This window comes from Vidua macroura, chromosome Z (genome assembly GCF_024509145.1).
Source record: "Vidua macroura isolate BioBank_ID:100142 chromosome Z, ASM2450914v1, whole genome shotgun sequence".
NCBI classification, from domain to species: Eukaryota; Metazoa; Chordata; class Aves; order Passeriformes; family Viduidae; genus Vidua; species Vidua macroura.
The window spans coordinates 27,289,020-27,316,136 of record NC_071611.1 but is presented as its reverse complement, the minus strand read 5'-3'; the positions used below and the strand labels follow the sequence as shown (position 1 = coordinate 27,316,136).

Here is a 27,117-nt window from a genome sequence, read left to right as displayed (position 1 = left end):
TTAAACTTCTGTGTTTTATGGGTCTGAAATAAATTTGCAGTTCCTCTTTAAATGTTAAATTCAAACTTGTTTAGATTTTACATAATAGCATGAGCTAGAATAAACCAGTTTATTTTAAGCAATTTGCAGTGCCAACAAAATGTCATGAAAAAAAAGTAATTTTTTCAGGAAAAATGGGACGTTCCCTAGGACTTCATTGCTACTCAGGTGCCAAGAGCAAGGGTTACACTGCTCTGTAAATGTGTGTTTTCTGCTTCAAACTCATCCACAGTATTTTGAATTCTATCTTGAAGGCCAAAAAAAAAAATTAATGTGCTGTGGTTAAAAGTATGTCCTTTTGAATGCAAGAACAGTGCAATTGATATTGTGTAACTGAAATTATGCAGTGGATGAAGAAATGCATTGTTAAAACTCAACTGAATGAGACTTCTGAAACTTCTGTTCTATAAGAGCTTTATTCCATAACACTGAAACTGATGATGCTTGCTTCCTCCCAGTGGTGGATTTGTTTACCACTTCCTGTATCTTGCCTTACAGTGCTATAATGCTGTCCTTATATGTGAAGATCTTCTGTTTAGAATTCACTCTCCTTTCCTTGAGAGGATTACAGCTGTTCCCGAGGTTATTGTTGCATTGCTAGTTGAGCTTCAGTTGTAGTTTTGATACTCATGAATCTTTGGCTTAATTACAATGAAGGCTTATGATTAGTGGGTGACTTCTTTTAGTAACTGGCATGTCAGAACTGTAGCAAAACTTGAAAATCTGTGGATTTAATCTTACAGTGTTGCTAAAACCGATAGAAAATAAATGTGTATTTTACCAGAGTGGAGCAAATGTTTTCTTAATAATAGTTGTTTGGAACATGTCGATGCAGTACCTAATGACATGCCACAGATTCTGGATTAATATTTTAGTATAATTGGAAGTTTGTCATAGTTCCTATGGAGAGATGAAAGACAGATGAACTGAGACAGAGGCCCAGATTTATTGCTAACATAGCTGTTTAAACCTCAGTGATGTATAGTTATGTCTACCTTTATTTTTCTGTAGAAGTGGGTAACATTTCTCATTGGAATCTGTAATCCTAGTCTTAACCTCAGCAAGACGCCAGTTTTAGTGACCAAGTGTGTGCTGACAGTAGTATGGCATATTCAGAATTTCTCTTTGGATGCTCTTTGCTGTAATCAACATGCAGAGTTAGATGATGAGTTTGCATTTCTAATTTATACTATTTTAGCTTTCAATTTGTAATACTTAGGAATACAAGCTTGTGGTGCTAAAGATTACAAAGGCAGCTGGGAACTGATTTTTTAATACATTAATAATTGCCTTATTGACTCGATCTTTATGGTAGATACTATACAAGTACTAAAGATCATATTTCATAGCACATACTTAATATTTCATATAAGTATATTTCTAATTGTTGTCTATCCCAGTGCTTTCAGCTTGCAACTTTTGAGGACAGTGGGCCTATATTGAAGTAGATGTTAAGACACTAGATTATGGCTTGGGAACTCAAGGGAAGTCTTGTTGAGTTCTTAGAATATATCATTGGGCATTTTTGCTCCTGGAGAGTCATTTTACCTCTTCTTACTTTTAGGGAAAATGGCTGGGACTATATATCTATACTCTGCCAAAGGTTTCTTATTTTTTCATCTGCTGTTGTTGGGACCATTACCTTGCTGCTTCATATAGTTCCACATCATTTGTCAACTATCAGATTAGGCTTATTTAAACCTTATTTAAACCTTATTTAAAGGTGTTGCTCCTGAAGTAATAAAGTTTATATTTCAATCATCTACAATATGTCCCTAACTCTGTGAGGGTAGACTCTCTCAAAGTTTTAGTAGGGAGAGGCAAAGCTATTGATGCAGCTGAGGGTTGCTTGCATTTTCCTGAGCCCTGGCAAGTGGAAGGAAGTGATAAAGAAAGTATTTGTCTGAGATTGTGTATTGAGGAACTGCCACCTCAGCATAACTAATGAATATAGAAACATGAACCCCAGTGTGACTACAAAGCTTACATTTATATTTACATTTATTTCTATTTAGTGGGATTTTATTAAACGATTGAAATTTCCTTAAAACTTCTTAATGATCAAAAGATGAAAATACTTGTACTGTACAGTAAACTGTATTACAAAAGACTGAAATGCACTTGCTTTTCCCATTGTTCATTGAGGCTCTGATAAGAGTTGTTTTTGGAGGGAAATGACCGTTGAAATCTGCATATGCTATTTGTTTCTGGAAGTTAAAACAGCAAGGGAGTGTGTATCCTGTTACTTTGTAAGATTTTCTTTTTTTTTAGAGTAGACCTCACTCTTGGCAGGTAACCTTGGTTGAGTTCAGTAATTTTTTTTATTGGCTTTTTACATACTTCACTTAAAAGGATGGAACAAAACTCCACGATACTGGGCAAAATAATTGAGGTGTCTTGCAGTATTAAGTCTGCTCTTAAAGGGAGAGACTTTGATGTTACATTGAAACCATGTCTAACTGTAGAAGAAAAAAGGCTTGCTGCTGCTGGTGATCCATGTGGATGTACGAAGCAATATTTTACTCTGTAAGTATCTAATATTTGCTAATCCTGGATTATAATTTGTTAGAAAAGATTTTTAAAAACCTAAACAAACCATCTATTCAAGTAACAATTGATTTCCAAATGGATTCATCAGGAACTTTTTGTTTAATTCCTATTTTTCTTTATTTTTTTCCCTGCTGCTTTTCTCTTATGGAAACAAGGCTGGCTGAAAACAGGTCTTCATGTATAAATTTCTGTGGTTTATATCTTCCCAGCTAACAGTTAAAAATGTTTTAATCTGAAGTGTGTGATAGAATATTTTCTATAAGCATTTAGAAGTAGAGCTCATCAATAAACACTTCTTCTGTCTTCACATCTTAAATTAGCTTTTTTTTTTTGTTGTTGTTGTTTGTTACATTCTGGGAGACAGTTTTCAGCATGTACTTGGATCTTGTTCTGTGTAACTTCCTCCATTTTTATTACTTGATCCTCAAGCTCAAATTATTATTTCTACATTTTCCACTTTGTTGACATATTCTTCTTTTTTTTTTGTTGTTTGTTTGTTTGTTTGCTAATTAATATTCTACCTTCCATTGGTTAATTTATCTTTCACTTCTCATGATAACTGGTTGATGTTCTCAGCCTTTCTCTTATTCTAGGTCAGTGATTTTTTAAGACGGTGGGATGTGGTCACAGTCTCCCCCTGCCTTTTACCCAGCTGGAGCTGATTCCACACTGTTGCTGAGTTGTCTTTATTAGTTTCCTCTTTGTCTTGATGATCCTGCAAAACGTCCTTGTGGCCCATCAAATTTGCATTCTTGGTCTACCCTCAGAGGTGCATCCTTCTTTCCAAGCTTTGCTAACCTCATCTGGGGTCTGAGATTGTTGAAACGTGTCAAGCCCTAAATCTTAACAAGGCAATTCTACAGACAAGTCGTTTGTTTTTCTAACACACAGACCTCACTGCGAACTTGCTTGTTAGCTGCTATCCATTTCATAGATTGAATCTCATTTAGTGTTGATTAGGCTTGAAAGTGTACAAAGTTGAAACATCAGAGAACATCCTTTCTTAAAATTTTTCCATATTTCACATTTTGCAACAATAGTAGGAAACTGGAAGCAAGAGCATAGGACTAAAAACAACTTTCTAAATCAAGTGCTGCCTTTTGCTGTTTAACTTTTCTTACCATGTTGTACAGATTCTTACACAGGGAAAAACTATGACTTAAGTAGAAGGAATTAGAGGTTTCTGAGTTTCTGAATCCAGCTAGAGCAAAGTGTCAGGCAAAGTACTACAAGCTGATCAAAAAGAACCGAGACTTATTCTGTATCCTATGAGGAATAGGTGAGTAGGAATGGTCAGCAAAATCAGCTGTTCCTGTGGCCAAGAGTGATGGAAATAAAGAGAGTTGCCAAAAATTAAATCAAAGCTACGCTTCCCAAATTTAATTGCAAATGGAACTATACAGAGGGATTGAAAGGTAAAAAGCCCAAATTATTAATGATATTTTATGTACAGCCCCAAACCAACATATACTTTATTTCTGATATAAAAAGTAAGGATATAGATCTGAGGGGAAAATACGGAGTGACTAAAAGAAGTGTGATGATATAGAGGTGAATACAAGCATCTTCGAGTCAAATCAGAAAAATGTAGAGTTTAATGTATAGAAAGGTGTGACTTTATCCTGGAACAGGAATGCAAACAATAGGAAAACATGTGTGACGTCACAGCATTAGTTATTTTTAACAGACCTGTCAACCTTGAGTGGTGTTACAAGGAGAAGGTACATTGTATGTTACGACTTGCCATGAGGAAGGTGTCCAGCTGGAGACTTACTGAGCTGATCTTAGCAGTATGCAAAACTGCAGGACAAAATTAAATGGGGCATACAATTTAAATGACCAAAGTACACAACCAAACAAATGTAGCAATAGAAGACTGACCTTATACATCTTTGAACATGTCCAGGAGTAGCTAAAGATAGTAAAAACCTTTGAGTGTGATGCAGACACAAGAGGGAGTTACCAGTGATATTTGGGAAGTGGTACTAAAGCAGGCAAGGAAATGGAATACTTACTTTTTTTTTTTTTTTTTTTAATAATAATTAAATATTAAACTGTCAAGTGAAGCAAATATTGACAGTATAGGGAATCTATAATAGGTTGCTCCAATTATTTCATGAAACGCTTGATTTTGAAAAAGGAGTTATACTTAAATTTTAAGTTGCATGTAGATATCATGAATTTTATGTGCCTTAGCTTAGTAGGAAATGCACTGATTGTTTTGTTGGTGTTTTTTTTTCCATTTAGTTGCAGTTCTTATGTGGGTGTATACTGAAATGTGGGTAATGTGTATTTTTTGTGGGGAGGCACAAAGCAGATGCAGTACTGGTTCTGAAAATATGAGGAAATTTCTGTTAGAATGACTGTGTCCGTTGCAAGTAGGAAAAATACTGTTTAAAAGTTTATGACCAAATGAATGATGATATTTTTTTCTCATTGAAACTAATTCCAGCTTTGGCTTACATACTTTTCCTCTTTTCATATGAAATTATGAGGGCAGTGATAAATCAGAATATATCTAGGTTCTGCATTCACTTTTGAAATCTTGTCTAGATATATTTGGTCTGGCTGAGATGGAATTATTTCCCTCACAGCAGACTTCATCATGCTGTGCTTTGTATTGGTAGTGAGAAAGATGTTGGTAACACAGCAGTGTTATAGCTATTGCTGAGCAGTGCTGAGCAGTGCTCACACAGGAGTCAAGACTGTCTCTCCAATATTCCCCTTCCTTAGCAGCCTGGGGTTGGGCAAAACCTTGAAGGATGTGTAGCCAGGACTCGTGGCCCAGGCAGACCAAGGTGATATTCCATACCATATAATGACTGGTCATCAATAAAAGTGAAGAACAAGGAGAAGGGGTGGGCATTCTTTCTTATGGTGTTGGTCTTCCAGAGCAACTGGTATGTATACTAAAACCTTACTTCCTGGGGAGCTGGCTGGACATCACTTGCTGATGTGAAGAAGAGAATAAATATTTTGTTTTCCTTTGCTTCTGCATGCAGCCTTTGTTTTTGCTTTATTAAATTGTCTTTATCTTGACACATGAGGTTTTCCCCATCCTATTTTCTCATCCCCATCTTGCTTCAGGAGGGGAGGGAAAGAATGGCTTTGTGGGCGTCTGGTGTCCTGCCGTGGACTACCCACCATGTTGCCTTTCACTTGTGTGAAAGTTCACAGGGTTTGAACTTGGAAAGCCTTCAGAGTTCTTTGGAATATTGCAGGTGTCTTCAGTTTTTATTCGCTTGTATCTTTCAGGAAATCAGGCAATCCAGATGTTACAAAAAAGCTGTTTCTTCAAATAATCTTTTTTGTAAACTTTCGTACTCTATAAGTGCAGTTAGACTGTGATCTGTTTGCATCTAAAAAGCCAAGCAGGATGAGGTTTCTTATTAGTGAAGCTAATGAAAAGTTGTATCTACAAGAAAACATTCTTATTAACTTGATATTTTTGTGGGAGAATTTTATTTCAGCTGTAAAAAGTACTTGCACACTGTATGTGTCTAATCATCAGGCTGTCTTAGTCTTACAGCTTGTAGAACATATTGCAGATCTGAGGCTTTTAATCCTCAGGATAGGGGATAGCAATTTACAGTCCAGAAAGGCAGGTAGGAGCGCAAGGTTATATCCCTGATTCTTAGTGAAATTCGGAGCATACCGAAGTCTGGACTTTTCATTGACTTACCTAAGCTGATATTATATTTTAACACAAACATGCCAACTTCTAGTTGTTGCATCTGGCCCTCCCTGGGGGACAAGGGAAAGCTGCATGCGTTGTTGGTTTAAACTAATCTCTTCTTGTGCTTTAAGATTTCAACCTTCGAGACAGGTTCAGCTAACAGCAGATTGAAGTTGCCTGGTCTTACATTGTTGTTAGAATCTGATACATTCTTTTCCTGAGCACTTCATTATACAGAGTGTTAGTAAATAAAATTTAAAAGTGGGCAAGATGGAGCAGTGCTTCACCAAAAGTTGCTGAACTGATGCAAGAATATAAAAATGGTATTCTGGTTTCATTTTTTAGTTTTTCTAATTGATGTTTTATTGTATTTCTACCATAGAAATGAAGACCTAAAACAAATGTTGGAAAGCAGTAAAGATTCTGCAAAGCTGGATGCTATGAAAAGGATTGTTGAGGTATGTGATTTTTTTTTTGTTACTGTTTTTATTTGTTAGGGGATATGGGAGTTTATTATTATTTTTATTTCTTGGATGGGAATAATGCTTTCCTTTTACAGATTCTTCACCAGATTAGCACTTAAGTCTCTAAATGATCTTTAAAAGTTGTGGTGATGAGATGGTAAAATTCTTAACTTAGAATTTTGTGTAGAAATTGGTATATTTAGATATATGCAGTCACTTTAAAATATTCATATATGCAGCTTTAAAAATATTTATATAACAGTGTCAATATGCCTGTGAACAATTATTTTCAGTGAGACTTTGAATAGGAAATGGCTCCTGAAGAGAAGCTTCAAATTCGTCACACTGGAAACAACAGAAATTTGCAGGAATAAAATGACAAGTTGCATTTACTATTTTTATTTTATTATTTTATGAGGTTTTTCTTTTTTGATTGAGCATGATCCCTGAATATTTGTTAACGTATTTCAGGTGAATGTGTACCCATAGAGGTGATTGAATAATGTTTAACACTATTATATGTTTAAACCCTATAAACAAAATATCATGAAGTTGATGGTATGCCTTTATTTCTTCTTAAAAGTATGGGAAGAATGTGCTACAGAAGATTGTTCAGTGTCCACCTGGCTTCTTTGTTTTGAGGCTTTTGAATTTGTTTTCTGTAATTGTTTTTTCAATCTACTCTGGATGTGCTTTTTTGTTCTGCTTGGTTTTTGCGTACCTAAACCTGTCCAAGTATGTACCAAGGTGAGTAGGTACAGGTGGTGTCATGTGATCATGTTCTTTCCTCTGACTCCAGAGCTGGCTTCTTCTCCCTTTATGATTGTCTAGTGATGAGAATTTTACTCAGGATGGTTGTCTTTTTGCCTGTAATCCCTTAGTCCTGCCAGAGACACCATTTACCTGTGAGGTCTGGGTAACCTATCAACTGTAACTTCATAACATCTTTATTTGGATTGGGAAAGGTTTTTTTGATTCATCTCCAACCTGATGTGGGATTGCTCAAGGGTTTGACCAGTCTGGCATACAAATGTGCTGTTGCAAAAACACATAACTTTTATAAGGGCCATGGTAAACTTACATTCTTCTGCTTCCCTCAGAAAAGATTTTTCTTTCTGGTTATTACTGTGGGCAGGAGAGTTGTGGCAAGTTGCCTCTTGCTCCCTCGGTTTTCTTTTTTTAAAAGCTGGCCAAATCTTTATCTGCATTTGGAAACTGTTGAAACTGAATGTAGTTGTGTATGTATGTATATGGGGGGAATTAAAAAACATTAAATGGAATCAGCTTTAAATTTTAAACCAAGGCTTTACTGGGTTGGTTTTTTTATTTTCCTTTTTTCCTACAAAAATGTTGTTATTAGAAATGAGTGTGCAATGAGCAAGCTCTCTAATTTTAGATACCTGCTGCTGCTGCTTGAACATTCAAAGGAGGTCTTAACAGCTTCTTTAATTTCCTGGAAGTGTGTGATACCATGAAGCTGGAGATATGTAGTTAGCAGTGATAGGTGTGATCCTTGATGGACTTAGGCTGAAGTGATCAGGCTCAAGAGGTCTTCAGAGGGAAGGCAGAATTTATTGGGCACATTCTTTCTTCTGCTCCCCCATTTTCCAATTCTGACAATTCTGTCCAGTTTCCAATAGCAGATTTCTGCCCTTTTTAAGTTCATGGTCCTTGGTTTCTGTTCCTGTTTTAAGCACTGTGCACTGCAGGAAGAGCACTACTTCCCCAAGGCAGTGTGCACTTTCTGATTTTTGGATATTTTTCCCTTGCTCAGCTGCTGCTACTTGAAGTAGAAACAGTCTTCTAGCTTGTAAGGCTGACCATACTTAACCACAAGTGATTTGTTTGATTTATTGAATCCTCTGTTTTCAGTTTCTTTCATATCTTCAAGGTATTTGCTGTTTCCTCTGCTATGTTTAAAGTGTGTTTCATACCAGATAGCTGGCACCAACCTCTGGCTGACATAACAAACTCAAACAATGAGCTTTACAGGTCAGGACTGGGACATTGCACAGTATGAGTATGAGACCTTGTAATAGTGGTGATAATGTTCTTGTGGAGCTCAAAGGTGCTTTTGTGCTTACATACAGAGGGGACCTTACATCTCTCAGGGATGAGATGTGTTTTTCAGAGATGAAAGGTTTCCTCTGGCCTTATTATTACAGGGAAAAGGAACTCTGTCATCAGAGTATTGTTTAACATGTCTCACTGGAATGCTTATTTTCTAAGTTTTAGATAGCTGAAAAAACTTGCATACAGAATCCAGGACTTCTCTGCCCAACCTGTTCTACTGCCTTACCATCCTCACAATGATTTTTCCTAACATCAAGTGTAAACCTACCCACTGTCAGCTTAAAGCTGTTATCCCTTGTCCTGTCATTACATGCCCTTATAGAAGTCCCTCTCCAGCTCTCTTTTAGCCCCTTTTACATACTGGAAGGTGCTATAATGTCACCCCAGAGCCTTCTCTTCTCTAGGCTGAAGCCTGTCCTCACAGGGACAGGCTCAGTAAGGTGTCCCTAACCACAGAAGGCAGGTTAGTCTTTAAGGTCCCTGCCAACCTAAACTATTTTGTATGACTATAATTCTATGATACCAGCAGTTATCTTAGTATATTAGTAGACTTTAAGAGGCTAAACCTTCATTTGTTCATATAGGTGTGATAGCAAAGTAGCAGGACAAGGCTGGTTATGGCACTTTTTGTGGTTGCTTCCTCCTTTAAGGTAGTTCGTGAACTTTCTCCTAAGGAGAAGGAGATTCATTACAAACAAAACAAATCTGTCTTCCAGAGAGTGACTTAAAATAATATAGTTTCAAGCATAAGAGTAGTCCAATTTTGAGCTTCTCACTTCTTCTTTTATGCATGAAGGCACCTAAACCTACTTCTAGCTAAAATATGACTTTCATGGTCAATGACCTTTTTTTAAAATCAGTAGGTTATTTTGTGTGTTTCTTCCTTATATGCATGCAATAAAATAATTGCAGTCTTTGGAAGAATATGAACAACACAGCTGGTTTAGAAATAAATTTTTGGGTATACATATTCTACTATACGCATGAAAACATAAAGCTGATATTTCTTTCAAAACATTCACTGATATTACAGCAACCAGTACCGTGGCTTGAAACCTGTTTGAATTTCTGGGGAAAAACCAGTGAAATTTCATTCCTGAAGATTTTAGAGCATAAGTTTAAGAAACAGTCATGTGCCTGATTTCCCTCAGGGGGTATCATCCATGTCTGTGTGTCTCTCACGTGTAAAAAAAATTAGTACATCTTGACATTACACAGCACTTCTGCTAGAATGAATGTTTTTGTGCAGAAACTCCAGGTGTATAAGACAACACAAATGGTGAATGTCTAGGTACAGCAACAAAAATGATCTGATAGACATTAGACTTGGAAAGAACCATTATGTTCTTTTAGGTTAACGATCCATAAGCTAAGGAGGGTCTACACGAATTGCTATGCAATAATGAATCAAAATGCACTCTTTTAAAAGACCCTAAATACATATTTACATGGTACACTGGAGCTTTTATGGTAGATCAGTTAAATAATCCCAGTAATGCATAGAGTCATACCATTACAGTCTGTCAAGGAGGTCTGAAGATCATCCCTGTTTCTGAGTATTGTAACTTCTGTTGCACCAAGATAAGATGATAATTTTTCATTCTATCTTACTTCTCTGCAATATATCTTGTTGCTAAGTTCTACCTTGTAATTCTGAATTTGGCATTTATTGTGGAGACCCTCCAGTCCTGAAAGTAGTAAATTGATTTTAGATTCTTAGTTAAAAACCCCTTGCAACTCATTTAATGTGTTTGCTTTTTCACAGTGCTTTTCTCACTTCCTGTGTTTTAATACAGGTGCAATGAATAGTTTAAGATGTTAAATGGGCTAGATCAAAATGTCATGCTGGACAACTGCTCTTACTCCCTTTTGAAAGACTGAGTAATAGCTTGAACTACAGCTACCTTCTTCGTTCTGGCATCCTCCTCCTAAGCTTCTCAGAATATGCAGTTTACTAGCTGTTTCCTGGCTTTGTGTGTTCTTGCTTTTGTTTCATGAGGGCCTAATTCTTTAAGCTTTTCATGTGTTTTATCAATGAAATACACAAACATCTGTGAGTTGAGAATATGAAGTTAAATCAGCAGTATAATGTGGAGTAATGGTTATAGACAGGAGTAACTATAGCTGCAGAACTCTTGTTTCTTTGTTGGATCCCTGTGTATTGTTGTTGCTTATGTATGTTGGACCCCAATGGATATTGGTGACAAGAGGTGTTCCTCAGGGATCTGTACTGGGACCTGTACTGTTTGATATCATGATTAATGGCATAGATGGTGGGATTGAGTGCACCTTCACCAAATCTGCAGGCAACACAAAACTGAGTGGTGCAGTTGACATGCATGACATGGATGACAGGATGCCATCCAGAGGGATCTGGACAAACTTGCAATGTGGCCCATAGCAATATCATGGGGTTCAACAAGGCCAAGTACAAGGTCCGGCCCTTGGGTCAGGGTAACCTCCAGTATCAGCACAGGTTGGTGGATTGAGAGCAAGGGATTGAGAGCAGCTCTGACAAGAAGGACTTGGGTGTGCTGGTAGATGAAATGGTGGTTATGAGCTGACAGTGTTCACTAATAGTCCAGAAAGTGTTGCCAGCAGGTTGAAGAAGACAATTATGCTCCTCTCTACACCACTCTCGTAACAGAGTCCTGACCTGAAGAACTGCATACAGTTCTGCAGCCCTCAGGACAGAAAAAACAGACACGTTAGAGTGGGTCTAGAGCAGGCCACAAAAAGGATCTGAGGGCTGGAGCACTTCCTCTGTGGGCAAGCTGAGAGAGTTAGGGTTATTCAGCCTGGAGAAGAGAAGGCTCTGGGGAGATGTTACAGCAGCTTCCAGTACGTAAAGGGGTCTATAAGAAAGCTGGAGAGCGGCTTGCCAGTAGGGCCTGTGATGACTGGACAAGGGGGGATATTTTTAAGCTAAAAGACAGTTGATTTAGATTACATATAGGGAAGAAGATCTTATGATGATGGTGGTGAAAGGCTGGGACAGGTTGCCCAGAGAGATGGTGAATATCCCATCTTTGTAAACAGTCAGTGAGGGGCAGCCTGATCTGTGAACATCTTGAAGATGTTTCTGCTTGCTGCAGGACTAGATGGCTTTTAAAGGACTATTCTATGATTTCTTAGTGAGATTTTGTGTTTTCTGATTAACTTGATGCTTGGCTGGCTGAATCTTGACCTTGAGCAAGACGCACAGATTCTTAGAGACGGGGATGCTCTGGATCTGTATCAGCAGCACTGAACTTGATGTAACTTGATGTAACATCATCCTGAAATTCCAGTATTTGCAGTTTAGACATAAACCACTTACAGACATTCTACTGGAATTATATCTAAGCAGAACATTGTGCAGCTACAGTGTATATGAAAGTTGTTTTATTCCTTCTTATGTACCCGGTTTCCTACAAATAACTTCCTTCTTAAGCTGTTTGTACAAGAGCTGAGGTTGAACTGGGGTTTTGATGTTTATGATCTTTATTGTGACAGTTTTATTGTTTGTGACATGCCTTGCTCATGATCAAACATGAAAACTTTGTTTCAAAAAAAAAAATTGGTGAGTTGATTGATCTTGCTTTTACTGAGTGGCTTTTGTGGTTTTTTTTTTGGTTTTTGTTTTTTTTTTTTTTGTTCTGTAGGAGTACTTTATGACCCTCTGTGTTTAACTTGCTATGGAAAATAACCATGTTTTGTTTTTTAAGCTGTAGTGTTTATTTTTATTTTTCTTCTTGGTACTGCTGCAAGCCACAGATATTCCAAGGAAAAGAAGTGGGACTTAAGCTTGTATAACTTTTTGGATTTTGTTGGGTTGTTGGGTTGGCCTTTCCCCCCCGCCCCCACCTCCCAAAAGATCATTCTGCAAGGCTTTTTGGATTAGAAAGATCTTTGTTTTTAGTAATTTTGAAAGCATTAAAAATTATTTGCTGTCTTATATGTTAAAATCCAGTTCATGGATTCCACTCCAGCAAACTCATAAACACACAGCACCCAAGAGTTTTTACTATATGGATTGTATCCTGTAAGGTCTAGTAATTAACAAAACCCCACATCTTTATCCTCAATTTCATTGAAATGAGATTTGAAATACAGATCTGTAATAAAACAACAAACCCCAAACCACATTCTAATAAATTATATTGTTACATTACTCAGATTTGTCTCTTCTTTTTTTTCAGATGATTGCAAAGGGAAAAAATGCTTCTGAACTGTTTCCTGCTGTTGTGAAGAATGTTGCCAGTAAAAATATTGAGGTATTCCTCTAACTTGTTAAACATACTATTATGGAAAATCTGTTTATGAAAATTTTATCTAATTGTATTCGACTACAACATAATGCATAAAATCTCTAATATCATTAATGAAACTTTTTAGGAGTTTTTTTCAATAGTGACATTTTGTTAATAATTTTATGCATAAATAAAGGAAACCTGTTGGGTGATTTGGAGGAAGAAATAGTAGCTCTACATTTAAAAGAAAAATTACTTAATTTTAGAAAGTTTATGAAGTATGATGGTAATTGAGGAAAGTTATTGTAGTTCAGGATTTGAAGTGTGGTGCTTTTTGCAAAGATTGGGTTTGTGCTACGTTGTATTTTTAAACATTTGCAGATCAAAGCTGAAAGGTAATGTCTGGGTAAAAAAAAAAAGATGTGTTCTTGCATCTGTATTGGGTGTTCTTAGACACACAAATAGCTTGCTTCTATATAATTTTTTTTGTTGTTGTTGTTTCTTGCAAGAAATCAAGGGGGAAAAGTCCATCTTGGACTCGTGAAAATTTAGATTTCCAGAATGCTAAAAAATTGAGGATTTTGTTAAACGATGATGTGTTTAAATCCACAGGGTTACTGTTGTATAACCACAGGGTGTATGTAGAAAATGTAACTCTGATGCTCACTAGCATTACTGTGCATACACTGACGGCTTCCCTGCAGAAGTGTCAGAGTTATAGTCGACTTGACAAATAAGATTTTGATAAAAATAGCATCTGTAAGTTTGTAGTTTGAGACTTCATGGTGTCTAACAATCATCAGTTTGATGAAAGTAGAGTGAACATGCAATGACTTCAGTTACTTCCTACTGTTCAGGATTGTAACTTTTAAAAAATGTGGGCAACAGTTGTTTGAAGTATTGGATTTTAAGGAGAGAAGTCATATAAATAATGCATACTTCAGTTCTTCCATCCTCTTCTGAAAATGTGTACTTCAAGCTTTATTATTAGTGGGAACAAAATTTTTTTTTTCCCTGGCTTATGACACTAAAGATTTTATTTCTGATAATAATGGATTCAGCAAACTCCTTTCTCACTCTAACATGCCGTGATAGAATGGATGAAACATCAGTTTTCTTCTTTATTTACATGGATGGATAGTAATAGTCAAGTTTGAGTTTAATTTTAGCTTTAAAGAAATTATTTGTTTTTTAGAAAACTTTGGGGTTTTTTGTTCTTTGAGAGAGTGGATTTATTTGGCCAAGGCCAAGTATTGAACTCTGGTAAGTCAAGGAGGTGTAAATGTGTAAAGATGCTAATTCAGAGTCTTTCAGAAACTTACTGTATTAAAATAATTTTAGAAGTTGTAATTGTACTTTTAGTAACAGGCAGTAAAAAGATGTGAGTAAGAAATCAGACTAGTTAAATATTCTGTTCCAATGTAATTTATGTTTGTAAGTTATGAGTAGTCTTAAGTCAAACTTTAAACATGGAGACGTTACACAAAGAGGAGTGCCTTAAAAAATATTATTTATCTGGTGTTTTTAACTGTTAGGGCTGGAACCTCTAGCCTGATAGAAGCAAGACTGTCCTAGTTCCAGGCTTTCAGCCCAACCAGTAGTGAAGCTGAGACTGTATCCCTGGTAGGTGTGCACATACACATAAATATTGTATCTGTACATATACAGAACAAATATGTATGTACAGAGGCAGTCTTGTTAATTGTCACAGGGTATTCAGGTGAACACAAACAGTATCAGCAGCTCGGCAGTTCAAGATGGTCTGCTAGTGGGAATGTGTTCATCCACATGGAGTCTGCCCAATGTCTGGCCCATGGATCTCAGTCACCCCTGTTGATGGCACCTGGACATACAAGCCCCTAAGGCTGTAGTGCTTTCTTGTTTGCTGGTATAAACGTCTTTACACATATGAATGCCTCTAAACCAGGACTTTCCTGCTCCCTCATGGACTCACCCTTGGACACACAGGTGTGAGCACCTCTGCGCACATACAAGTGGACCTGGCCAGAACTTCCTTACTCCTCTACTATCTAAACCCCTGTGGTTGTACCCTTGAAGAGATGCAAAAAAAAAAAAAACAAACACGGTTTTTGCCCTTAGAGACCCGGAGGCCATGGGCTTTCCTTGCAGCTGGATGGGACTTCACTGGTCTGTGGCATAGGCAGCTCCTCCTGTGGTCTGGCCCTTAGATGCTCATGCCCCCACCTACTTCCTTCCCAGACCACCTACTTGTCAGCTGGTGCAGCTTGATGCACTCGTACACCTGCACTCATTCCAGTTACTGGCACCACAGACACATTGGCTTGTGCTTGGTTTCACATATTCTGGTCTCTTCAATTACACACGTGCTCATGGGCCGTCTAGCCTGTGGGCCCAGCCCAGGTGTTGGCAGCCAAAACCTCACTTTTTCCAGATGCTGGTCACCCTAGACTTAGAGATCCCTATGGCTTGATGATGCATTGCAGTTGCTGGAGTCATACTTAAGTTCCCTCACTCTGGTCTCTCTAGTTGCTGGTGCCTGTGGCCTGACTGTAGTTGTAGGCAGGTAAATGTATCTTCACACCAAATAAAGAGTACTTCACTAAGGAAAACAGTTCAAAATGAAATTTAGTGAGTCAATGTAACAGATTGTGCTATTCACATGCAGGGAACAGAAGGATAGATGTACCAATTATCAAACTGTTCAGCTGTCTTATCCCTGACTTAATCCTTTCCGGATCATGTAGATTTCCCTTGCTTCTTCTTCACTTAAATTCTTCCCCAGAACATCCCATATCTTGTCTAAAATACTTTTGATCCGTGTCCCATGTTTTTGTACATGTAAACACCTTCAATTTGAAAGGTGCTTTGGTCTTTGTTGACTCTTGGTGGTTTTAACACCTGGACGTAGAAGCTGAGGTTCTCCTGAGGTTTTTCTGGGAGGAGTGTGACAAGGCATCCTTTCTCTGAGTCTTATATTTGTTTTCCCTCCTATTACTATGTTTCTTTCTGCATCTCTGAGCTGATGGTTCCTGTCATGGGCTTGGGAGAAACTAGAGTAGAGTGTTGTGTGCACACATTCCCCCATCCCCCTTGTGGGAGGGATGCTTTGTGGGTGTGAAAATGAGGTCTTATCACATAACCAAACATTATTAGTAGAAACCTTTCCCTGTTTGTATTTTATGGACCTTTTCTCCTATTTTAAAACAAATAAACAGTTAGGTGAATTCACGTCATCATCTATGCTGTAGATAAACTTCCCTACTTGTTCATTTTCCCACCACTTATAACATATTTGTGCAGGAAGAGACTGTTAAACTAAAAAGAGATGAGGACGTTCAGTAAAGCTGTCTGATGAATTTCTTCATCAATTTGAGTTAGATGACAAATTTAGCTCATAGTGTTGGTGTACTTACAGCCATCTAGTCAGACCTTTTCTGTCTCAGGAATGTTTATCATTATCCATTTCTTAGGATGCTTTTGAAATTATGAGAAATTACTAGATTAAGTCAGATTCTTAGTACATTGATCCTGTTTCCTGAAAAAGTTTTGCCAAATTTTTCCCTATTTCTAAGAATTCTTAACCAAATCTGTCTGTACAAGTTGCAGCAACGCGGTAGCATAAAATAGATTGGTTTATCTGAGTAACCCTGAGAGTAGCTCAGTTGGTTAGAGCATGGTGCTAACATGCAACAGCAAAGTTGTGAGTTCCGTCCCTGTATTCATTGAAGAGTTGGACTCAATGATCCTTGTGGTCCCTTCCAATTCAGAACATTCTGCAATTATGTGACTTTGTATCCATGTGAATTTTCTGCCCAGAAATGGCTGCTATATTTTTTTTAAATCAGGTCTCAGTGCTCTGATGCAGGAAAATGGAGATGAAGAAGTGGTATAACATGTTAATTTATTTGAAGAGATGCAAAGAGCATCTTATTGTTTACAGAAGTGCCTTATGATTTTTTTGTTGTAAGTGCATGCTGACCTCAGCTTGGTTATGTGCACTAAGTCATGAATGGTAAGGATACAAAAAGTGACCTAATAAATAATTGGTGGTATAGAACAAAAATAAGTCTTCATCAATAATTCATGGATTTTGATGTGCTTATATTGATAAATTAATTAAATAAATCTGCCTGTGTTCCTCAAGCCTAATGTGCCCCTGTTATGATTAGGTTTATAGAACAGAGCATTTTAACATTGAATGAAGGTAAATGGTAAAAGAATAGTGTAGTCACGAAGCTCTGAGTGCTTCCATTTCTAGTCACAGAGTGGTTTCAAGGAAAGGAGGCTTTCTTTGCACACCTGCAGTCATTCAGTGCACAGGCCTCTTGTGGTCAATGTTGATTGCTACTTCTCTATAGATGAACAAAAAAATAATTTAGTATGGTGTAACCTTCTGTGATTTAATATTATGGTTTTTTTGCCAGAATTGGCACAAAGATAGATCTTCTGATAGTAGCAGTAATTATTAGCACAGCTGTAGTTGAGGGTCTTTCAGAATTTTCCATTATAAACCCCAACAATCAGTTTACTACTCAAATGTAAAAAATGTTTTCACTACTTCCTGGGTATGAGGGGTAAAGTGCACTAAATTGAATACCCTCTTCCCCAAAATCATACTGAGGTTTTCTTAATCTTTGGACATTGCATCCTTTGCTTATCTTGCATCTTTTGAATGCTTGTAGTCATGCAAAGGTGAGATTAACATCCTTTGTTTTCATCGAAGATAAGTACTCGTTTAATCAGATTAGAGATGGGTAAGTTACCACGCATGTTCACTGAAAGCTGAAAAGTTATATTCAGCTGAAAGTTATATTCACTTTCAAATGTGTTAAAGTAATTTATTTTGAGTTTCAGGGTAAAATAAAATTAACTTGTTGTAATTCTTGGCTATTGCACTTTAACCTATTTTGTATAAGGAAGAAAGAAGTGTGCTCAAGTGATCAGTTTCTTTATGTCAGCATCTTAGATTATTATATCCTTAATTTACTAGTTAATAATATAAAGCAGAACTTTGTGTTACTAGTCTTCATCTGTTTCATTAATTAGGTAGCATTGCAGTGCCTCAGGTGTTTCATAAGACATTGGGAGAAGCTTGTGAGTGCCCCGGGATCTATTAGCTTTTTCTTCAAAAAAGAAAATGTTGATAAAAATGTGAAACCTAGAAGGAAGTTTTATAAAATTGTAAAACTTTCTCATGGTGCTATTCACTGTGTTTTTTCTTTTCAGATAAAAAAGCTTGTGTATGTTTATCTGATGCGCTACGCAGAGGAGCAGCAAGATCTAGCATTATTGTCCATCAGTACTTTCCAGCGTGCTTTGAAAGTGAGTGACTATTAAATAACATTTTATAGGGAATTCTGAGCTGGTAGCACAAAAAAAAGTATATCTGTGTAAGTGTAGTATGGTTAACTACACAGAGAGATGTAAATATCTAAATATGTAAATATCTACATCTGCTAGGATATTTCTAAGTTACATGATTGACATATTTTTTTTCTGCTACCTCAAACCTTGTCAAGCAGCTAAGTAAGCCTGAAAGAAGTAAAATTGCATCACTTAAGAAAAACAGCAGAATGGTGCTTTCAAATCCACATGCCAAACATTTAATTTCTGAAATTACTTTTCTCATGGAAAAAAGACCCCATTATTACTACGAACCACCGATGTTCCTTTTAGTTTATGTAAAAGAAAGAGCTTTGTGTACTACAGAGAAGTGAAACATAAGGAAGACAGTAGTACCTAAATTAAAATATTCAGTGTCTTGCACATGGTACTTTTTCATTAAAAGCACTGACAAAATAGCTTTTTATAGTCTTTTATTTCAAATGAGGTAACAATGAGAAATGGGATTAGACAGCAAAGTTTAGGATTGCCTTTGAAGTGTGACTGTGGAGAGAAGAAAGATTTATTAAGATTCTATTCTGAAATTTGGCCAGTTTATATAATAAGAAAAGATTGGGTTTTTTGTGTACCATTCTTATACTCTAGGCTCATTTCTGTTATTTCTGTTACTTAACCCACACTTTGCATCTTGTTGGAAAATGTTACAATTGGAGCACCAATTGTGCAGCTGTAGGAGGATCCCACATCAACTAGAGTTTTCTGCCCCCTTCCCTTGAACTTTCATCCCGATGTCATATGTACTGCCTTCACTATCTCTGACTGCCGTGAAAAGCTAGAATTAAAATGACTTTGTATCCAATGTTTTTTGTGATATATGTATACAGTGAACATGCCTCATGGCATAACTCTTTTAAAAGCTGTGGGTAATGAGAGCAGAGGGAGGAGTGATAATGCTGTGGCTGAGTAGCAAAAAAAGAAATGGTGGTGTGCCAAGGGGGTAGACACCAAACCAGTTTTTGTCAGCAACTAAAGAAATGACTTAATTTCATAAAGAAATGACTAAGCCTGTTATGAAAGGTAGGTCTCTATTCTTTTTTTTTTTTTGTAATGTTTTGTTTCTCATTTTGTAATGATTATAATTTGGCTTTATGTGTGGAGATTTTTTCTTTTACCTCCCTCTGTCGAAGGAACTTTTTATTTTAAACTTAACTGGCTGCAGATGAGCTTCACAAACTCTGGTAGGAACAAGATATTTTTCCAAAAACAATCAAATAAAGGGCTTTCACCATCTAGATACTACTTAGAAGCTTCTAAGATGTAAGGATTTTGAGATCTTAGATGAATTGATAATTAGGCAATACCAGTCTGAAAATATATGTTGCCAGCTCTCAGTCCTTGGAAGAAATATTCTTAGGGAGGTTACCTTCTGGCAAGACACTGTACAGTATAATGAATTACTGATGCTGCAATTTCACTTTGCTAGTTTTCAGGGGATTTAGTACTTGATTAAGCAACATTTTTCCCTTGTGTTCCAAGCCCATGATTAATGGATAAAGTTTACATAATAGTTCATCCAAATACAGATGTGTTGGATCTCCAAGTTATCTCTAGTATTGTAAAATTGACCAAGAACTGGGGCAGAAGAAGAGAGGATAAGAAATAGAAAGAAATCTCAAAACATTTACCCTAATATTTTGACATGTTCTTTGAAATTGTTTTTGTTACTGGCTTCAGTCTATATCCTGCAGCAAAGCATAAAATGGGTATTTTGTCAAGAACTTGAATGGGAATGTCACAACTGAGAACAACATTTTTATCTGACATTTTGTGAATACAACTAATAAAATTGAGTTAGTGTGTCTCTCAGAATATCTGAATTCCACTTGAATTGCAGCAAATGTATCAGATTATTAAATAAAATATTCATCTTTTTTATCCATAATTAACATATTTTGTATGGAAAATTGCATGATGTTAATGTTTTCCTTTGTAAAATTTTCATATTTTATAGTGTTTAATGTTCTCTTTCTTTATTTGTTTTACTTTTTTTGGTTTTGGAAATTTCTTTGTGTGAAGAAATTATTAGCATGGCCTTCACTTGCAAGTCTGACTTAGATTTACATGTTTTAATGTGTTGTCACTAATTAGTGTAAGCAGAGCAGTGTATTTAATTATTTGTTACTGCACTATCTTATTTTATTTCTCCCCTTCACTCCTGTTCTTTAGGATCCTAATCAGTTAATCCGTGCAAGTGCTTTAAGAGTTTTATCCAGTATACGTGTCCCAATCATTGTTCCTATTATGATGCTTGCTATTAAGGAAGCCTCTTCTGATTTATCTCCTTATGTGAGAAAGAATGCAGCCCATGCAATCCAAAAACTGTACAGGTAAGTGATTCTGGCAATTACCGAAAAACAGTTTGCAACAGTTGTGGGCCATGCTTATAAAGACTACTGTGAATTTAGAATGTCTCAGATCCATTTCTTTTAAAAGTATGGGATGGGTGTAGACATTCTGTCTGGTTTGGTTGTAATTCAAGCAATTCTCTTGATTGCTAGACTTAGCAGGATAACTATAAAGAAATACAAAAAGAAACTGATACACTATCTTTTGTTTTTTAAGATACTAGTTATTTTCATCTATATAACAACTGTTTTGATGGGTATTCTTAGAATCTATGAATTCGCTGTTTTCAAGTGTGTATCTTTCATCCTGAAGCATTTGCCTGAAGGTAGTTTGCAGCATGTGTGACAAAAGAATGCTAACTTCTAGAAATTTTACCCGTGCAAGTCCAAATCTTTCAGATCTTCCTACTTCATAAATTCTTGCTTTGTAGGAGCTCTTATAAAAGTGTGGGTACTGGTTTGCAGAGATGGAGTCAACCTGTACCTTTGCAAAACATTTCCAGGCATTTCTATATTCTACTACTTCACTTTTATTTCATCTATGCCAAAAAGTGGAGGTTGAGAGATGTTAGAGGTTCTGAATCAGGTAAAAAACACAGTAACAGAATCTGGAGAAACTGGCCTTACCTCCTTTTATTTTCTGTGTATTCTTAGTGGTAGTAAAATGGACATGGAGCTTACATAACAAAGGAAAACTAGTGAAACTGATATTCTGTTTCCTTAATGGTTCAGAGGGCCTCAGAGGGTGCATCCTTCAAAAGCTCTCTTCATGCAAGCGTCCTAGGTATCATGATGCAAGATTTTGATCTACTATAGCTGGAAATTCCTCCTTACTTGGACTAGAATAAGCTTCATGATTACTACTGAGTGGAGCTGCAGCTAAATATTGTGTCCTTAGTAGTAGGATTTGGGAGCTGTTTATAAAAAGCATGTGAACTTTTATTTTCACATTTTCAAAACTTACTAGTACTAATGCTGTATCGCATAGTGCTCGTTAACCATGGAACCGAGGGAGAGAGTATAATTTTCTTGGTCACTGGAGCAAGCAGCAGTATTGGAAACTGGTGAAGAGGCTATCAAATTAACCTGCCCACAGGCAGACCCATTTGGCTTGGCAGCAAGTAAAAATAGGTAGTAGATAACAGGCCATCTTTGTATACTTTGTTTAAAAAAGTTCATGACTGATAGCTAGACAGTTCCGCAATACTGATCATACATTGGTGGCAAGACTGACTATTGGCCTACTGCAACAAGTAGGTAATTTCAGAATACTTATTTCTGAGTCGGTCAGAATCAGAATCCAGAAGGGGATGGATTTTTTAAGTAAAACTCAAGAGTTAATACACTCTCCTACATCTAGCTACTCCATCTTCTGCAACCATTTGAGTAAGAAGTAGTAACAGTTTATTCTAATATGTCTGTATGCTCCATTTGCTTTTTGGTTTTCCGAGCTTCTCTACCTGTTTGATAGTTTTGTATTACAGTTAGTGCTCTAGTCAGGGTTCTGGATGCAAGTTTGATACACCAGTCTTCCCTATCTTTAGTGTCATGGTGTTTGGATGGATGTCTGCCCTAGAAGATCTTGTTTATTAGCAGTTCAGTCAATCCTAGCAGCAGGAAGCTTACATATCAAACAAAAAATATTTCAGACATGGTCTGAACAGCATTGGACACAAATGTTACTGTTACATAAGTGCATTTGTGTCAACATTTGAACACAAATTCATTTGTGTCAACATTGCCTGGTATGTTGAAGTAATTTCATCACTGAAGATGTCAGACCTTTTGCTTTCTTCATTTAAGAGTGCATTTTAAAGGTGTTAGTAGTTTCTGTTTATCAGTTGAAAACTGTACTGTGTTTGCAGTGATGTTTGGAGAAGGACTATTTCCCATCACTAGTATTAGTAGGTTCCATAGTAGTACTAGATGTCATAATGAGAGGAAATCACAGACCTCTTTAGCCTCTTATTTTCTCTTTGTAAACAGTCCCTTACTTGTCTTAAATATCAGGACAGTGGAAGGGGAGGAATCTAAATTCATTTACTGGATGCCTTTCTGAAGACTTTCTTGATCACATAAAGAAAATGATTTTGCTCAAGTTTTTTAGCTTTAAGTATTCCTTTCTCTCTAAATTTTCTGCTAATTTTTAAAAATTTGAAATAAAACCTTTTGAGAGATTTTTGGCTGTTCCTGTGAAGGTTTTGGTCCTTGACAGATGATCCAGTAAAACTCCTTTTACAAAAATAGAAGTTGGAATGAAAGGTGATCATGAAAGTACTTATGGAACAATGTACTATTGTGTTACTTATGATGATGGTGGCTTCTAACAAAGTTTTGTTATGCATTTTGCATGTTCTGATGTTGCTAGGTCTTAGAGCCTTAGTGAAGTAGTACTCAGCCTGATAATGACTTTGTGAATCTGTACCTGGAGGGATATACTGTGCATTAGGGCAGCCTATCACTCAGCATTAAAACTGAAGTATGCAAAAATGACCAAATACTCTCTCACTTATCTGTAATTGTATCCATGTTGAAATGACTTTTCAAAGGCATAGAACTACACATCTCTAAGGGTCTTTGTATTCACTTTCTATTTTCTTTTGACGTGGCTTTAAATTCTTCTGTGCAGTATAGATCCATGAAAGGGAAGCAGCTGGAGTGAAAAGTTTGTTCTTACTTGCCTAAGAAGCAAGTTTGACAATAGTGGATATCTGGCAAATTTTTCTCTGCTCTTGTAATGTGAAAAAATGCTACAAAGGTTGTTGCTTGCAACTTCTGCTTTTCCTCTGCTTTTGCTATTTATTTAGAACTTCAAGCACTTCTATTTTGCATTAGCTTGCACACCAGCTTTGTATAGGTACACTTGAATACAATGTCCACATTTTTGAGTTCCAATACTTCTGACTAAAGTTAGTGGTTAACTTAAAAGTGATTGAAGTGTCTTACTCAAAGCTTTGTGTTGATAATTAGATAATAAAAGTATGAATCTTCTTTGCCCTGATGTTCATTCAGTATTGAATTACATTCATGCTGAAATTAATTTCTGCAAGAGCAGTGAGAACTTTGTCATGTAACATCTGAAGTTCAGTCAAGTTTTCTGTGATGTTGGTTAGCCTGTCTTAATGTTTCTTAGATCCTAGGACTTTTAAGAGTTTAAGTTTCCTATAGAACACACATAAAGGGTATAAGATAAAATTATATTTTTAATTTAATTTTATACTCCTAACTTACTTTCAGTCAAGTTCTTTTACAATGCGTTCTTTGGAATACTTGATTTTTCTGGAAGTGGTTTCTTCAAAGTTCTTTGTTCCTAGTTTGTCTAAAGGTCAAAAATCAAACCTGCTTTAATTTTGGATACGTCTGACCAAATTAGATAAAATAATTTTATTTTTCCTTCTAGTCTTGATCCAGAGCAAAAGGAAATGTTGATTGAAGTGATAGAAAAGCTTTTGAAGGATAGAAGTACGGTAAGAAACAGATTTGTGACATATACATATATTTTTATAGAGTTTACTCCTGAGACTGTCGTTCAGCAGTAATACACTTTCCTAGCCCTTGCCAATGTGATTTTGTACGTTTTTAGATGTAAGTATCATTGTGTATTTATGCATTTATAGTATGACTGTAATAGTGACTGTCCTTTAATAAGATGTTATTTTACTTGCATAATGAGTCTGTTAATTAATGTTTTTGTTAGCATGTGTTTTATGTATGCTTCTTTAAACTTTATTTTGAAAATTAAAGTTATATAATATGAATCAGTGTGTGTGTGTGTTTATAAATTTTCATATGCATATTAGTTTGATAATTTCAGTTAGTTTGTAGTAGTGTAGGAATAAATTACTTGTGTATGGTGCACAAGTGTGCCTATTGACATCCATCTATTTTGCAGTGTGCCTAGTTGTTAAAAAATTATATTTAATATGCAGTTTTTTGTTCTTGCCAGTATCTCCATTTCCACTCTGGTAAATAAGAGATGTTCTGGCATAATTTCTGTAAATTTAACACTCCACTTATATTTAACCTGTCCTATACAGCTACAGATTTTCCATATGTACTCCTGGATGTCTCACAATCTTTAGTTTGTTTTATTTTGCAAATAAGTTTCCCACTTGTGAGTTAGAAAGGTAATTGACCAAAAGACTCAAAGTTAGATTTCAAAGAGGAACCAGATTTGTGAATTAAAACATTCTCATGTTCTTCTTGTTCAGATCACTAATTTAATGAATGAAATTATTTTTGACTAAGTGAAAGTTTTACTAGGTACCAGATAGTGTGTTGCTTCATCTGCTATTTTCCAAGTGTTTTTGTTACACTTATGACTGTATCCTCCAGGATACAGTATCCAGGACTGCATCCTGTTTTATCACAGTCAAGGTGTTCAGAGCATAAAAGGTGCTGCTGGCTAAAAGACATCCTGTAGCTGCCACTGAAGGGTTACTGAAAGATGTGTGTTAGAGCTTAGTGGCTCAGCAGACAGTAAATCAGTTAGGTCTCCTGACTGCATCTGTGCTTGGTTTGATAGAGGCCTTTGAGCTTGTGTGAAGCTGCACCTGCAGTGGTTCTTTCTGTATTTTATTTCATGGTTCGTGCTCATGGTATACATGCAGTCTGTGAATGTGGGATTAGGTTGTTAGTACCAGTGGAGGAATAAAGGGCTAAAAACTACCAAAAGTAGTAAAATCCCTGAGTTTGTACTCTGTTTCCTAGGCCTTACAGCATATAGTAAATGGTTATCCCATACTTAGTCATTTACACATTTACTTTAACAAAAATAGTATAGAGAAGGTTTGGATCTTTTATCTCCTTGGAATTTGGAATTACTTATAAGGAGATAATGGGCTCATTGCCTATTGGGCTCATACACTGTGTATTGGACACCATACTTATAAAGATACCAGCTGAAGCAATAGCTGAAAATGATAGACTAGACTTAGGTCTGCTGGATTTGTTTGGAGACCTACTTGGTCTCAAACTAATTTAACTGCTACAATTTTTTGCTCACTCTGATCCCTCTTTGTCTATTCCCTTGTGAGACCTGATTCCAATCTGAGCTGACATCTCAGCTTCAGAAGTCTTACTATTTTGGGAACTAATATGAAGACTAAGTATTTCAGAAAGAAAACATACAGATCTCTCTTTAAGTCTCTCTGCATCTTAAGTGTGCTCTTTCACCCCAGACTCCATAGCTTCTAAAATAGGTCTAAAATGGATCAGTGTCTATTTAATCTTTCATAACTTTGGGAGGACTACTCTAGCATGGCAAAGCTTTATCTTAAGTAGTTATCTTTTGTCACATACCACTGGATGTTCCCAAAAAGCTTCCACATTTACTAACAGGACGTGCATAGTGTGCAAGTGTTTTGTTAGCAGGTAACTCCAATCTGAATAAGCTTATTCTTTGCCCCTAACTGGAAAACAGCAATTTGCTCACAGTGGGGAAATCAAGAGTGCCATTTGTAGCTAGATTCATCCTTTAAAATTGGAGGAGATGCAGCTGCTTAAGGTGGTGGTCCTTAAGTACAGGTGTGTACATATGTGTACATAAAGGCTGGCAACTTTATAGGTTTGATGAGGCTGTATCCTAGGGAAATTCGTGTTAATTTGATTAATCTTTTTGAATTCTTTGAGGGAAGCTTAACTTCATACATTTAGCCTAAAAGAGAAAGCTCCTTCAACATACATAAAAAAATCAAACACTTTAGAAAGTAGTTTACAATCTTGCTGAAGAAAATTAGGTCCATTTGGTGCCATAGGAATTCTTCAAATTGTAAAATAACAGCTTTTGGTCATAGACTTATGCAGTGCCTGTATTTGATTAGTGGAATGTGTCAGCTTTTTGCAGCTCCTGTTGTCTGTTTGACAGTCAAGGTGCCTGAAATCTATAGGGTGATAAGGTGGAACTAGAACCACAAATGTTTGACACTGATCTTTGGATTCCTTCTACTTAAATGCAGAGCTGTTCCCTTACATTAATATTAGTTGTCATCTCCTGCTAGCTCTAATCTAATATCAGCAAATCAGTTTGTTCATTAAATAGTTTTTTTACCAGAGTGGGAGAGTCCTACTGACTTTAGTTGAATATCAGCGGTTTCCCACTTTTTTTCACTTGATGGAAACGTCAAGTTACTTTTGGCACTTCTATGTACTTAAGGGCTGATAATTTTCAGACAAGCCATAGTATGTTGTGTGTTGACCACTGGATCTGAGATAATCCACTGTTGATTGATTATTGGTTATTTTGATTATAATTTTAAAAAATATTTTTTCTTTTTAATTAGTTTGATTTTTTTTTAATCCATGTTTGGAGGGAGAGTGTAATTAGTAACATTAACTATGTATATAACAGTCTA

The 27,117-nt window shown here is 36.3% G+C and overlaps 1 protein-coding gene across 4 annotated transcripts in view; it reads left to right on the top strand.

Annotated features, from left to right (window-relative positions):
• The window catches only part of AP3B1 (adaptor related protein complex 3 subunit beta 1), a 153,988-nt gene that overhangs the window by 6,735 nt on the left and 120,136 nt on the right, over positions 1–27,117 (top strand). For all 4 annotated transcript variants that reach the window (XM_054002572.1, XM_054002571.1, XM_054002573.1 and 1 more), the window contains exons 2-6: positions 6,648–6,723; positions 12,984–13,058; positions 18,243–18,338; positions 20,586–20,746; positions 24,165–24,231. In XM_054002572.1, coding sequence (XP_053858547.1) covers positions 6,648–6,723; positions 12,984–13,058; positions 18,243–18,338; positions 20,586–20,746; positions 24,165–24,231 — 475 coding nt within the window. The remainder of the gene's footprint in view (positions 1–6,647; positions 6,724–12,983; positions 13,059–18,242; positions 18,339–20,585; positions 20,747–24,164; positions 24,232–27,117) is intronic.